The sequence below is a fragment of the Acyrthosiphon pisum genome, chromosome X, assembly GCF_005508785.2.
Source record: "Acyrthosiphon pisum isolate AL4f chromosome X, pea_aphid_22Mar2018_4r6ur, whole genome shotgun sequence".
Lineage (NCBI taxonomy): Eukaryota > Metazoa > Arthropoda > Insecta > Hemiptera > Aphididae > Acyrthosiphon > Acyrthosiphon pisum.
The window spans coordinates 14,885,579-14,901,726 of record NC_042493.1 but is presented as its reverse complement, the minus strand read 5'-3'; the positions used below and the strand labels follow the sequence as shown (position 1 = coordinate 14,901,726).

General features: G+C 27.4%; 2 protein-coding genes across 3 annotated transcripts; one reads left to right on the top strand and one right to left on the bottom strand.

The window, feature by feature from the left end:
- The first annotated feature begins 383 nt into the window (after window positions 1–383).
- On the top strand, window positions 384–7,967 carry LOC100164680. Of its 2 annotated transcripts, none has more exons than XM_008187607.3 (3): window positions 384–405; window positions 3,328–3,425; window positions 5,955–7,967. In XM_008187607.3, the coding sequence occupies exon 3, from the start codon at window positions 5,960–5,962 to the stop codon at window positions 6,290–6,292; it is 333 nt and encodes a 110-aa protein (XP_008185829.1). In that variant the 5' UTR covers window positions 384–405; window positions 3,328–3,425; window positions 5,955–5,959; the 3' UTR covers window positions 6,293–7,967. The 2 variants fall into 2 exon arrangements, with proteins under 2 accessions (XP_008185829.1, XP_008185834.1); XM_008187612.3 differs by lacking the exon at window positions 384–405 and adding an exon at window positions 2,614–3,239.
- Window positions 7,968–8,814: 847 nt separating this feature from the next.
- LOC100575651 lies at window positions 8,815–10,738 on the bottom strand. The gene is made up of 3 exons (XM_003240601.4): window positions 10,460–10,738; window positions 9,915–10,080; window positions 8,815–9,502 (listed from the first exon to the last, which is right to left on the bottom strand). Exons 1-3 carry the CDS (start codon window positions 10,635–10,637, stop codon window positions 9,148–9,150), a joined length of 699 nt encoding a protein of 232 aa, XP_003240649.1. The 5' UTR covers window positions 10,638–10,738; the 3' UTR covers window positions 8,815–9,147.
- Between the last annotated feature and the right edge of the window lie 5,410 nt (window positions 10,739–16,148).

The window sequence follows — 16,148 nt, the reverse complement described above, 5'->3', positions numbered from 1 at the left end:
CAAGTCTATTTTACAAATTTTGTAGGTTTATTAAAAATAGTTTAGGTGCTTTTTGCGTTATTTTAAGTTATTATTTTTATTGTTTTATAGAGCTACAAAACCCAAACTTTATTTATAAGCCAATATAGCCTATGGAAATTAAAATTGATAATAATTTGTAAAAAAAAATGTATTTATACCTATAAATTATTATTAAAAGACTAAAGTTTTGTTTTTATTGGAAAAAATAAAATTTAATTTAGCCATACTATAAACAGTATACATAATAGATTTTATGATATTTAAATAATAATATTGCTAAGGAACAAAAATATTATTTAAAACTGATTATTATTTTATCATAATAATTATTATTATTCAATTTTCATAAATGAATGAACATTAAACATTGATGGTTAAGATTTGGTATGTATTTTTTGATTTTGATTAACTGCATATTAAATGAATTGATCACAGGTAATCAATAATTATAAATGGTAACATTGTTTGTTGTAAATGTATGCTTGATTTATTGTTTTCTAACTACACTTAGCTCTCTTTTTAGAGTTGTCCCTCTTTTCAGCATAAGCTTTGCTTTTGAAAAGAGAACCAATTAATGTATCTTATTTGTAACATTTATGTTATTTAAACATTTTTAACTTTGTGGCATATAAATGTTATTATTACTAACTAGGTAGCTTTTTTACTTACTGGTTACTTGTGTAATAGGTATACGTATATTACAATATACAATGATGGGCTATGGGCAAGATACTTAAAAATGAGTATCGTGAATTACAATACTAGGTACTCAATATTTGATAGTCACTGCATTTGAATAAAATTAATCACAGGTATATTAGAACTTATATTTATACACATACCTAATATATATTTTTAATTGTTAATTACTTTAAGTAGATACAGTTAATACTAAATAATAATAATAATATTCTAAAACTCAATTAATAATTGTTATTTATGTACATAATTGTTTAGATAGTCATCATGACCTACAGTCAATAACATAATTATTATATTAGTATTATATTAATCATTCTTGTGTAGTACTCGAGTAAAAGTATTCAAAATTCAAATAATTTTTAGGTAGGTACTCAATACGTATGTTTAATATATAGTATTTCAAATACTTGCTTAAAGGATCTGTATTTAAAATCAAATACTAATTTTCAAATATTTATTCCTTTTGGTTTATCAATTTTCTATATTAATTTTAATTTAAATTCTTTGACAAAAAAGAGGATTTTATAGTTAAACGGAATGATACAGTGTTAAATACTCTTTAAATTAACAATAAATATGAAAATTGGATAAGTTGATGTAAAAGGTAAAAAAAAATATTCAATAAATAGTTGAATTGAAAGTATCTACAAATACTTTTTTTTACTGAGTATTGAAGTATATATTTTAAATATTTTACAAAATAAGAGTCTGTAACTGTAACTGTAATTGAATACTTTTAAAAAGCAGATATTTTTTAGAAGACTAATCATAATAATACTTTATGTACTATAGTAATTTTGGTATGTTATTTATGTTTTATTATAATGTATAATAATAATAGTCAGGGTTAAATGTATTGCAATACAAAATGCTCCTTCTTTTTATTACTGTATCGGGAGTCGGAACACAAGAAACAACATTCAATTGTATTAAAGATACTGCCCAACCCTAAAAATATATATATATTAAAGGTAAAGTTATTTTTAAATATAACATAACTTAAAGAAATGCATTAAAAATGTATGTCAAGTTAGTATCTAAAAAATTTTATTTAGATAGGAAGTTGGTAAAACTTAAAGTACCTACTCTATATCTTGTATCAAGATACTCTTTTTGTGGTATCTTGCTGAGTCCTGACAACATTATAAGTTGTACCTCTGTAGTACAGATTTTTCATGCTTTTATGCAAAATACATAATGTTCAGTTTTAACTTTATCGTATTAAAAATTGACAAGACATCACTATTTTTATGACATTATTGTCTTATACTCAGTTAAACTAATTAATTACTATACTTAAATCAACGAGAGAACGCAAGTCAGCGGTGCCTAAAACTCGGCTATTGCTACGCATTCCTATCTAGTGCTCAGCTAGGAGAGGGGGGGGGGTAATTTAAATACAGTAATTTCCTATGTCTTATATTAACTTATTATTTTTATTTTAGATTCTGAGCGACTGAACGGAGCGATGGATGATGAATGTATTGATTATACAATGATGTGTTTTTTTTTATGTCTGTCATTACCTTTTAGGACAATTAGGTGAAGTGCTTGGATTTACTTCAACAGTATCTTTTCTGATAGGAAAGTGAATCTAGTTGGTACATTGGGGATCAAAATTAAAAATGTCCCAGTAGTTTTCAAAAGCGCCGTGGAAAACAAAAAAAAATTAAGAGCAAATTAGAAATTTTACGCACAATCGATTTTGGCTTTTGATGTAACTCTAAAACAAATAACCATAGATAAATGAAATTTTGACTGAATGTTTATATTAGTACTTTATATACACCATTACATTTTCAAAATATATTGAGCTGTTTACGGACATTTTCTGTTTCCAATTTTTTTAGTTTTTAATTCTATAATTGTCAATAAAATGTTATTTGTTGGGTAAATTAGGCAAGTGGGTTTGCCCACCTTTTTTTAATTGATTATTTATAAATATTTTTTATATGATTTTAAAAGCGATATTAGGAGGTGTGGGGGCAAGTGATAAGGATTGAGGATGCTCTTTTTTTAAAAGTAAACACAGTCCCCTTAAATTTTGCCAAGTCGAACACTGTTGTGGGAACGGAAAGTGGTGGGCACTACCAGTGCGAGAGCCTCCCCCCGCCGTTAGACTGCGCAGAATCGCTGTTGTATACACGTAAAGCTTTAAGCTACCCCGTAGTGGTAACATTTAAACCTCGAAAAAGCGGATCGCGTTCATTTGGTTGCGCAAGTGACTTGCGTTCCCAAGGTGATTTGAGCATATACCCCGCTCCATGAGAGAAGTTATACGCTCCGTGCATCCGACTGACGCCGACGCCCGGCGTAGCACGGAGTCCCAATTTATTCCACTCCTTACCACGACCCCTGCCAAATTATCGAACTTTTGACGATCGTAACCTAACGGGCAAAAGTGGTGGGAGATGTGCAGCGATGGACGTAAAACCGTGTATCATCTCTTATGGAGTGGAGTGCAAAAGGTTGCTACCAATATCGTAGACTCAATAATGCGTTGACACGGTCGGAAGGTCTAACATATTTTGATATAATTTATAATTGGTTAATATAATAGTCATAAATTAAAAATAATAAAGCTGTTTTATTTTTTTCATGTAGTTAAAGTTCTAACAGTCATTGTTTCATTTCTGCCAACCAGAAGTACAAATACATCGCCAATTTGAATTATTGGTTTTTCTTCAAGAAATTATAATTAGGTAAGAATTAATATTTAATTGCTCTCTTAACATAAATACCTAATAATTATTCAGAACTAAATTTACATATTAGTATCTTCCATTATTACTTTTGTAATATCAGAATTCTATAAAACCCCCAACTTTTATAACTGCAGTTCTCTCAGCCATATTTAGGATCTGTCTGGATCCCTATATTTTATTTTATTTTTAAATTAATTTATGTAGTTATATTATTTTCAGATAATTGCTATATTCTCAAAAAATTACATTTTATTATTTTCTTTTACCTATATAATTATGTTTATAAATAAATTAAGTTTTTTTTAAATAGATTTAATTGCCTTATTAAAAATGTACTATTTACATTCCGTAAAAAATATTCCAACTGTTTGTGTGCTGTGTTTCATGAACCTTTTCACTATATACTCGTGCGCACCGGCACTCCATTGTGAAACACCAAACTGTGCGCCCGCGACGCACCTATGCATTTCATAATTTTATATAATATTAGGTTTGTTTATTATAAAGGTTCAGATTTTAAGGCAAAAGCCTTTTTTTAATAATAATAGAGAAATCATTTTTATATAAAAATGCGTGTCATTTAATATGCAAGGTGATGAACGTATTTTTTTTTGCCTTTTTTTTGCCTTTTTCACTTATAAATTCCTTTGTGTTCCTATGTGTTTAATGTTCAATTGATTTAATAGTTTTATACACGACATACGTATAAACAGTACCTACAGATCGATAAGATTTTCTGAAGACTGTGCATATTGTCGGCTGTTAATTATTTTTAATGGGCTTTATTATCGGCGATATTTACCGATATCGCTAAATACTTTTATCAAGTATTTGGTGTGAGCAGGTAATTTAACGTATGTTACCCCAGCACCCCCCCCCCCCCCCAAAATACGATTTTCATATTTTTTTTTGTGCTAATATTTAGTATGCAATTAGTATGAATTAGTATGACCATTTTTCAAATTTGTACGAGTTTAGTTTTCGCCCCACAAACAAAAAACTGGGGTGGTGCTGGAGAAACGTTTCCCCAGCACCCCCTTAAAAAATATTTTAAACCCAAACCGTTAATGGTTTACTAAAGACAGTTTATCTGAGTACATTATAGTAATTTTTTTAATACACACATAAATATACAATATACAATCTATTTAATTTTTGAGTCAATTTTTTTTGTAATTGCTTTTTTAAATAATTAAATGATTTTTTTGCCTTTATTGACATTTTAAATGCTTTTTTTACTGATTATATTGCCTTTAAATCCAAACTCTATTTATTATAATAATATGATATAGATATATTATTGATTAGTTATGATAGAGATATTTTCCTGGTACACTGCTATCTAGAACTCGTTATGACGAATCAGGCTTCATATCACGATTTCCGAAGAAGTCATAAGCAAATCTTCAATTTTTTCTTATCAGGGATTGTTCTTACAAAATATATTTGTCAATTATTACTAATTACCAAACATGTGGGTGTGCCTTTGGAAAATTTGTCTGGACACTATAAACGTTACAAATTGATTCAATATGATATTATTTGTTCTTTTATTTTATAAACTATTTACATTGCGTACAGGACACATATATATTTTTGATTAGATTTTTTTATTTTTATTTTAATTTAGTGAAATTATTAAATTCGTAGCCGTGAAATTCAGGGTATTTTTGGACTATTAAAACTCGATTTACCTTGAAAAAGGCAGATACTTAATTTATTCAAATTGAAAATATTTAAGTTTTAGCCAGTACTGGATCTACAAATTATGTAATTCGGCGCACAACATCATATTAGTGGCCCTATGCTATATGCTTTATGAGTATAAAATTTGAAATTTGTGCCCCTCTATGATTAGCGCCCGGGGCATGGCCCTATATCGCCCCCCTATTTCCGGTACTGGTTTTAGATAGGGTACCATGTCTTCATACTAATTGGGAACCACTGCTGTATACTATATAGGAGACTATATTATTATTTAACTAGTATACTTTTTGCACATTGTTTTCTTTGTGGCCTATTTGTGATTAATTATGATAATACCAGTATACTAGTGAAGAAGTAATGAAGTATAAATGAATGAAAAATTTTTTGACACCAAATATAAAATCTAAATTAGCATAATATGTGTTATGATTAAAATGAAAGAATTACACAATTTCTAACCAATATTTATAATTAATTATACTGTCTATAAAATCATTAAAAAAAATACAAAATAACATTTAGGTACTGGCATAGGTTCTTATTTTATATTTTATGATTAAAAATATGTGATTTATATAAACATACCTATTTATTTACATATAATTGATAGCAAAAATAAATTAATATGACTACCGGAGTACATAAGAATAATGTGGTGTTATAACAATATAATTTTGAATTTATTACTAACATTTGAGAACTATTAATTATATCACATTTTAGTAACCAAAGAGTTTATTACACTAAAACAGATATTATCTTATAGTCATGCCAATAAATGAATCTGTTATTAATATTGCACAATTTAAATGTTAACAGATATCATGGATAACATTCACAGATACAACAAGGAGCAATTCTTCTTTTATGAACTTCTAAAAGATATCCAGGAAGATATTCATTTTTTAAATGATAAACCAGGCAAAGTGTACATAACTTTAACAGAACATTTAAATAATGTGAATGCTAGAGTACCTGAACCATTTACAGCAGAAGAACTTGTTGACATGGAAGAATGTATAAGAGATGCAGTGAAAGATCTGACCGATCTTGATCTTAACACTTACCTTTGTACTGGAGTTGTTGTTCTATCAGAATATTTAGATTCCCCAGAGGATATGTTTGAATATATTGGGAAAAAAAAGAGAGGCTTATAATTTGAACTTTAAACTTATTAAAAAGTTTTGTCTTCGTCTTTACTGTATGTAGTTCAGAATAATAAGTGGCCAAGTAGTTACTATATAAAAGTATCAATGTTTGAATATTGATAATGAATCATGCATGGGTCCAGAAATCTGAGATGGTGGGGGGCTACATTTTTTTCAGAAAAAATACTATTATAGTTTTAGAACATAATGTCATAATAGATTACAGATAACATTAAAAATAAGATTTAATAACATTATTAAGAATTTTCTTTATATTTAAAATTTTAAAATTTTAAGACACTTAAACTATTTATTATAAAATATATATATAAACTAAAATATAACATTCCCAAATAGGGATTTGTCTCCAATGAATCAGTTAATATAATATTTTAATAGCATAGTAAAAATCCAGAAAAAAAATTAAGCTCTTTAATAATTATGTAAATTTGAATCAACTAATACTTAAAAAACAATTTTAAGATTACTTTATACAGGATCTTAATTATTTTATAGTTTTTTTTTTTAGAGTATATTTACAAAATTAGTTTTTATTATTAATTTACAAACAGTAGTAAATAGCATAAATCTATGCATATTCAAAACTAAGAAAAATATATAAATTAGTTTTATTAAGTTATTTATCCTAATTAATTAATTTTTTCATTTGATATTCAACAATTGAAAATAAAAATTATTAATATTATACCTAGGTACCTATATTTAATGCAAAATGAAAAAAAAATCCATTTCTTATGGAATTCCTATTTAAATGTTATGAACCCATTATTATTTATAAATAGATCTTATTTATTTTAAGCTTTTACAATTCCCATTCAGTGCAATAATGATTAATCTTATCGTAGCATTAAGTATTAGTGTCAGTGTTTAGTATAAAAAATCCTTAGAAATAAGATTTTAATGATGTAATTAATAATTAAATTGCTGTCAACACTGTCTTACAAAAAATATAATGCTTATATATGAATAAATGTATTTAATTACAAAGGTATAAAGGAAAAATCAAACTAACCTAATATTAAAATTGAATACTTGACCTGATGAAGGCATTGTTAATTATAATTAAATTGCAAATATATTTGCTATAAATATATGGTTGAAAATTTAAATATATATAAATATTATGTTAGTGTATGATTAAGTAATTAAGTAGGCAAGTATAATATTATAATGAGAGGCGTAACTAGTATATTTTAGTCCCCCTGTCATATACTTCTACTCCTATACTTCCACGAATGGTAACTAAATTTACAAATTCTAATTTAAAATTTTATATTTTTTTTTTATATAAAGTGTGGTATAGATTTTATTACATACTAAATAGATGTTTTCAATAAATTTAACACAAAAATAGTCTTCACCCAGAATAATAGATTTAGGATTTTATTTTTGTAACATTAATGTATAAATGTTTATACAAATAACGACTAAGCAGACAAAAATGGCAGCTCCTGCAGACCGCTAACAACAGAATCCAATTTTATATTATATTATTAAAATATCATTTATCATAAGTACTATATAATATAATACTTCATAAGTACAATGATTATCTGATGGTTTGTATTCTGGTCAACATTGTTATTATTATTATAATAAATTAGTCAAATTTTGTTTTCATTTGTTTTTTGGCTTAAATAAATATAAAATAAATGGAACTAAATCAAAATCATGAATGTTGGTTGGATAACAAATTATTAATCATTTAATTGTATTATCATTATTATCATTTAACAATCACCAGGGTAATTTAAAATGACTAAGGAGTATTATTCAAAAATCTATAGTATTGTTCCAAATGTATATAAAATGCTATATTTATCACTTTCTATTCCAATAAGTTCCACATCTAGCGAAAGAAAATTTTCAGAATAGATACTTATATAAGGGAAACTATATTACTAAATTGATTCTCTAAGTTGTCTATTATAGCTATTAAAACATTTTTAAAAAAAAATCCCTATGCTGAGAATTCAGTGAGCAGAAGCTTAAACTGTAATGACTAGTGTATTATTATTATTTTGCACATATCAATTCTTTACTAAGTACAATTCTTTACATATCATTTATGCCAAAGCACTCATAGGTGTATACAAAAATTTGTTTAGACTAAATATCGTACAGACTAGGATTTCAGTCATTTTTGTGCTATGTTAGATAGCTTAGCTTAGCTCCCAATAAGTCACGTCAAGGAATGAATGAATTATAATAAAACTATTGTTCCTCAAGGCGCGGAGGACTTAGTAAATTATTTTGATTCAGTTTATGAATTATGTCAGTGGTCCTTTGTGACGAACAGGAACTGATAACGATTTAAGTATTAGGTTTCGTTGACTTCCTCCTCAATTCCCTCCTCCAACGTGGAATGTGCACCAAAGTAACCTCCCTCCCCTCCCGAAAATTGTTAAATAATAACAACATATTTTTCATTAATAATAATTTTTCAAAAAACTTCATCAACAATTCATTTACAAGCCCCCCCTCCCAAAAAAAAAAAAATTCTGGATATGTCACTGTGAACATGTACATGTAGTAAGTATTTCTAAGTAAATTGTACATAGTATAGAGTATAAATATAATTAAAATAAATTGTATTTAAAAAGAACTTATACCTATTTACATTAATGGTTAAATTAGTATCCAATTAGGTACTAAATTTTAAAAAATAACAATATTTATCATAAAACTAAATAAATAGATATCATCTTGTATTTATATGTCTTTGTATATAATATCGTATATATCAGTATATGGAGTAGGAATATCAAATATTATGTATATTAGGTATATGTAAGGAATTTGAAGTAAATTCCCAGTATAATTATTTGTATGCATGATTTGTGTCAAACATCACTAGATGCTTGAAGTTCCAAATCCATTATAATAGATAACATTTTAACTTTTGCTTGAATAATTAATTGAGGTGGAAGTTTTTTGATTGTAATGCCTAGACTTTTTAAAAAAAAATCTACATCGTCGTATTCCTCATAATTATATGATTCTGGCTTTGTTAATATCTCTGATCTTTCTTTTACCTTTTTTTCTAATTGTTTCATTATAATGTGTGCTTCTTTTATTTTATCTTTCTGTTGTAGAGGTAATGGTTGGGTAGCTTGAGTATCAGTGCCTTCTTCGTCTTCATTTTGCTCAGAGTTGGAATTTTCATCGTAATCCATATCATTAATATGTGATGTAAGACTGTTGGAATATAATTAAAAAGTTAGATGTATAATGTATTATATAGGTAATAAAAAAAATTGGTAAGTAATTAATTGAAAAGTATACAAGTAACCTACAAGCATTATTAATAGTGCCTATATTGTGTAGTATTGTAATATTTAAGAGTGGTAAGTTAATCATTTATCAAGTAAAATAACAAGTTACTAGTTTTCTTATGTTAACGTTCACTACAATGAGTTATCATAATCTTAAAACACATTACAAATTGTGAAATTTGTACTTTCAATTATGTGGAGGCAATTTTTTTTTATATGTTACATAATGTTGACATAAATAAGTTAAACCAAATATGGGTAACTAGAACGGAGTTTGGTAATAATATCTTATGAATGGTAGTACAAATAAATTAGAATTGCATAATATTACTTACTCTTTCTCTGGTAGAACATCTAAAAATTTTAAATGCGGTGCTAAGTTCCATTTGGTTGATTTTAAAGAAACTCTTGACATTTTCAACCCTGTTTTCATTTTTCTTGATCTTTTAATTTTCAAATATGTGTCTTTTATATTTTTATATCTTTTTTTGCAGTCTTCCTCTAATATAAAAAAAAAAAACTAATTTAAATCTCAGCAGAACAAGTTGGAACAACAATGTTGTTTTAGGTATTTTACTTGTAAAAATATAAGTATAAGTTATAAGACGTAATACAAATGTATAATCATTAATCATTTTAGTCTTTTAAGAATATTACCTATAATTTTGAATATTTGTTTTATAATTTGTATTTTGTACAGGTAGGTACCTAACTATATTTAAAGAATTATATGTGAATACCCATGGCAAGGAAACTATTTAAAAAAAATTAGATAGGTACCTATATCAAATTGTAAATACAATATTTTGAAGTACATGAAAAAAAGAAGTAGGTAAGCAACATATTAAATAATCTTTAGGTATTAACATTTGTAACTCACTGTTTCTGCCAACTAATTCACTTATTTCCTTCCATATTGCCTCTCTAATATATAATAATTTATAATCCTTATTTTGTGGATTATAAATTGATGGATATTTGGCAACGCATTCTACCAATTGTTCATCTTGTTCTTTGGTGAATTTCTTAAGAACATACGACCTTAATCGGTTATTCATTTTTTTTTAAATATGATATTATATTTAATAGGTGAATAGGAACTCTGAACAAAATGAGAAAAATTTGTTTTGAATTGTTTACGCTGATACAAAAGTTAACAAATATTAATGATAACACCGGCACTTCGCTTCAAACAACATTTAGGTTATATTGACTAAATGGCATTTGGCGTAGCACCATTTCGTTGCCACTGATAAGCTATAATCATTTTAATTTTTTTTTGTGAAATTTAAGTTTACGTAAAACTTCATAGGAAAGTCATACACGGAGTTGAGGAAAGCAATTGTTGCGATTATTAAAATTTTTCAAGTAGAAAATATTCTTCGAAGTTAAATACTTCTAATCTGTGTCATTGAGTGAACAGGAACACTCGAAAATATTAACAAATTTCCATACCTACCACATTTATTAAAAATGTCTATTACCTACATATATAATTGCTATAAACTTAAGTGCATAACAAAAATAATAATAATTATTAAGTTATTTAAAAAAGATATGAAACTAATTAACTTGTTTTAAATATACCTGATTTAATAAGTTATTATTTTAATTTGTTTTTAATTAATTATGTAGTTACATATTATGTATTTTTATATATATTTTTTTTTTGAAATTAATAAGGTAGGTATGTCCTATAACCTTTTTTAAATAATAATATGTGCTCGTATCAACCTCCAGTTGACCTGAATCAGAAAAATTGAGAAAATTGTACGTATGTTCCGGTTCACTCCATCAACGTGGAAATAATATGAACACGTTTTTGAAAAAAAATATAAAAAAAAACTAACAGACCTAAATTAAAATTTTCACTTTAAAATAACGAGTCTGTGTGTAGTCTATCTAAAACAATTTTCAGAAAAACTCTATCTAAAAAATTGGCATTTTTACAATCAAATAACATCTAAAATCGTTCCCATTCACCCCTGTTGCGTGCATCTAGCTTGTAGGAGGTGGTGACAGGATAGGATGATGGTAGAAGCGTCAAATTATCAAAAAATTGTGATTCGATGGGTTATTTATTAAAATTTTTCGGCCACTAAGTTATAACAATGAAAAACAATATCTTAACTTCAGATGGAAGCTCGTGTATAACTTTGAAACTAAGTCCGACCGACAAATTCTGTTTGCATCACTGATTGTTTCACCAATGATTGGTTATGGATGAACCATGAATGAAATGTCAAATGTGTAAAATTAATTTAACGTGAAACGTTCTTCCAAACACAAAACAACTGGTCGTTCGTTGGGCGAAGCATAGGCGCATTTGGGGGGGGAGGGCTTAGCCCCCTCTAGTTTTATTTAAGCCCCCCCTAAGTTTTTAAATATATTCATTCTTAAAACCACCCAATAAAAAAATGATGCGGTTCTGTATTGATTATATAAATGTAGCCCCCCCCCAAATTACTTCTCCAAATTGCGCCTATGGGGCGAACGCGATCAGTGGTCACTATCGACGAGCGGTTTAAGGCCCGTTTCATACGCGACGTACCGTACGCGCGCGTTTTCATTTACATTGGTTAAATTCATAATCGCCACTCCGACGATGGCGCGTTTGCCTTGCCGGTATACCACGGATGAACTTAATCCATTTAAACTAAAAACGCGCGGTACGCCACGTATGACATGCGTCCATGTGAAACGGGCCTAAGTGTAAATCGCCGACCGCGACCGCAGTAGGGAAACCAACCATATTTAGTTTGAATTATAATATTGTACCTAAGCAGGCAACTGGCACTGGCAAGTATATTCGTACGATCAGGGTACGCATCATGTCACTACGCTGACAAGTCGTGCGAGACTTACGATTGCTGTTCGCGTTCACCGACACCGTACCATCCAAAATTACTTTTTAAATAGTATTTTTTTATTATTAATATTATAATGACTATCGAGTAATGACATTATCATGTATTCTGTATTTTATGCGCGTCTGTTTATTATTGTCGAAGACAATGAATTAATTAAATAAAGAAATTATTTTGAAATAAATAAATTATTGCTTTAATGGACGAGTTACAGACATAAATTAATACATAGGTATACTATATGTAGATACCTACTAAGTGTAGGTACTGAGATTGAGTGAGAAGTAAGTAAGTACTCGATACGGAATGAAAGGAGACAAAATGATTAAATTAATTGAGTGCCTATAGTTGCCAATATTTTCCATTGAACTCTATGTATAATAATACATTATAGGTACGTAATTAGGAAGACGTAATATTAATATATTATATAGTTTAATTATTGTAGTTGCTATGATATTTCGAACCTCCAGCGCTACTTACGCTCTGATGCATAGTCTATTAATTTTTTTTGTTGCATTTTTAGGATTAATTGTTAAAATAATTGATTCTTCTCATAACCTATACATTATAATTAGGTATCTAGGTATGTACTATATGTCTATATTTACTTATCAATTATTATAATAATATCTAGTCTCTACTATACTGAAAATGAACACCTACAATTTAAAATGTATTATTAATTTAAGTTGTAATAATAATATTTACCTAATTAATTAATCACAATTTATGCAATAAATTGCATAACAAATAAAAATAATTAAGTTGAAAGAGAAATTAAAAATTAAAAACATTTTTTGAAGTAAATATTTTACAATCCACAATGTTTATTGTATCATATAGTAGTCAAAATAACATTATTTCTTATGTTTCGATATTTATTTTAATGCTCTTTATTAGTATTAATAGTCGTTTAAAGTAATTGTATAAGCTCCTTATTACTCACGTATCCTGAAATAGTGAAATCATAGGTATAATGCCAAGTCTCTGAACTCTGAATGATTTTTTGGAATCCAGACATTGAAGTATTGAACTTATTTACTTGTGCATGTATAGTACTATAGTCACACAACAGCTGGTGTCTTCTTTGGTTACTATGCGCTACACATATACTGTATGTCTATTAAGTTGCCTAAATTCTAGATAGTAGGCGTTATAATTCCAGTCCGCTCGTCCAAAATCGCAATAAATGATGAATACGATTATTTGTCGGTAAATATGTAAACGAATTTTCATTGAGTTCATACTTAAAATGTCGATCCCTGCTTCTATGAAGCTAAGTGAAATATTATCTTCAATGTTAAACAGTAATTTACGTGAAAAGGTCTCGACTTATGTTAATGACTTCGTCAACAGCGTCCGCAGGTATTTGTCAAGGGGAGGCAAAATATTTTCTTTTTTACATTTTTTGTCTATTAGGTAGTTTTAAAGTATTTTTGTGACATATTTTCTGTCATATAGACAAGGAATATAAAAATATTTATAAATTATACGTACATAGTTAGTTAAGACTTAATCTTACAGCATTCATTTTAATTAATTGTTATGTAATTTTAAATTATCAAATACATTATTTTTATAGATAAAATGTTACCGTTGATTTTATAATTTTAGGTAATTTATATAAAATTAAATATTTCTACCTTATTCAGTCATCGATACCATAAACTTAAAAAGTTGTATCTATTGTAGATAATAGATATATATGCCATCTATGACATTTAAGTTTTTTGTCAAAAAAGTAAAAACTTGGTTGACACTGTAGTATTGCACTTAGTCCCACCACTACATCTCATAATCTATAAAAGCAACGTTCTTAGTTCTAACTCTGAATCAAGTATAATAAAAATCACTCTGTAAAAAAAAAAAAAAAATGTTTATTTTTAATTTATTTATGCAAGAAATCGAGTGAATATCCAATATTGTAAAAATATGAACTTCAAACGCTCATAAAAATGTAATTTGATTTGCTTGAAGACATTTTTTTTTTGATAAAGATAGTTTTAAAATCTTGCATTAAATTTTCAAATTTTAGATTTAAAAAGAAAAATTTTTACGAATTATTAACTCAAAATAATTTGCAAATTTTCGTGATTTTTACATATTTTGTCAATTTTTGAACTTTAAATGCTAATAAACAAAAACTGTGACTAAGGATTTTTAATATTTTTCAAATCTCATTGTAACAATATAGTAGGAGCCTTGTATTAAATTTTCAAGTATTTTTACTCAACAAATAAAGTTTTATTGACATTCATAGAAAATAAAGCTAATTAAATTGGTAACTGAAATTGTCCGTAAACAGCTCAAAACAAATCAAAATATTTTGAAAATTTTATCATGTATAGAAAATGGAAATATAAACAACCATTGAAAATTTCATGTATCAACACTCATTCGTTTTAAAGTTACACCAAAAACCAAAATCAATTTTCTCGAAAACAGATTTTGCGTAAAAATTCTCGTTTTTCCTTAATTTTTCTTTTGTTTTTCACGGCGATTTTGAAAACTACTGGGAAATTTTTACTTTTTACCCCCCAAAGTACCAACTAGATTCACTATCCTATCAGAAAAGATACTGTTGAAGAAAATCTAAGTTTTACGTGTATACAACAGTGATTCTGCGCAGTCTAGCGGCGGCGGAGGCGCTTGCACTAGTAAAGTGCCCACCACTTTCCGTTCCCACAACAGTGTTCAACTTGGCCAAATTTAAGTAAGGGGACTCTGTTTACTTTTAAAAAAAGAGCATCCTCAATACTCATCACTTGCCCCCACAACTCCTAATATCGCTTTTAAAATCATATAAAAAAAAGGTGGGTAAGTGGATGTCGCTCTGCTATACGGTAGGTTACAAGTGGGTCACTGTATAATGGATAGTATTAAATTTGAATTCAATGATATAATATCATTGTATAAGAAAAACGATTCTGAGCGGAGACGGTATGTCAGTCTAGATATTAGACATACATATTTAGGTATACTTATCTATAGTATTATTAATAATTTTCAAATTAATTATATCATAATATCCATTAGGTAACGAGTTATACATCAACAAAAAACCGTGGTTCTATTATCATAGATATATAATAGTATACTTTAGAAGTTTCAAGTACCCACAATAACAACAAAATAACTAAAATAGTTATTCCAGGTTTTTTAATATGCAATTTCGTCCAAATTTGAACTTAAAATGACTATAAAAATAAATTGTGCTTATGTATTTCTTAGAATTTTGACCCCCCAAAGTACCAACTAGATTCACTTTCCTATCAGAAAAGATACTGTTGAAGAAAATCCAAGCCCTTTTACTGTCCTAAAAGGTGATGACAGACACAAAAAAAAATAAAAAAAAAAAAAAAAAACACACATCATTGTAAAATCAATACATTCATCGTTCCACTCAGAATCTAAAAGGTGGGCAAGTGGGTTTGCCTAATTTACCCAACAAGTAACATTTTATTGACAATTATAGAATTAAAAACTAAAAAAATTGGAAACTGAAAATGTCCGTAAACAGCTCAAAATATTTTGAAAATGTAATGGTATATAAAAAGTACTAATATAAACATTCAGTCAAAATTTCATTTATCTATGGTTATTTGTTTTAGAGTTACACCAAAAGCCAAAATCGATTTTGCGTAAAATTTCTAGTTTGCTCTTAATTTTTTTTTTGTTTTTCACGGCGCTTTTGAAAAC

Bases quoted from the DNA above. Each gene is read 5' to 3' on its own strand.
- LOC100164680 (XM_008187607.3), top strand. From the start codon at position 5,960: ATGGATAACATTCACAGATACAACAAGGAGCAATTCTTCTTTTATGAA.
- LOC100575651 (XM_003240601.4), bottom strand. From the start codon at position 10,637: ATGAATAACCGATTAAGGTCGTATGTTCTTAAGAAATTCACCAAAGAA. The intron at 10,081-10,459 runs GTGAGTTACAAA...TTTTTATATTAG, and splicing joins TGAATTAGTTGGCAGAAACA to AGGAAGACTGCAAAAAAAGA. The intron at 9,503-9,914 runs GTAAGTAATATT...ATATTCCAACAG, and splicing joins GATGTTCTACCAGAGAAAGA to TCTTACATCACATATTAATG.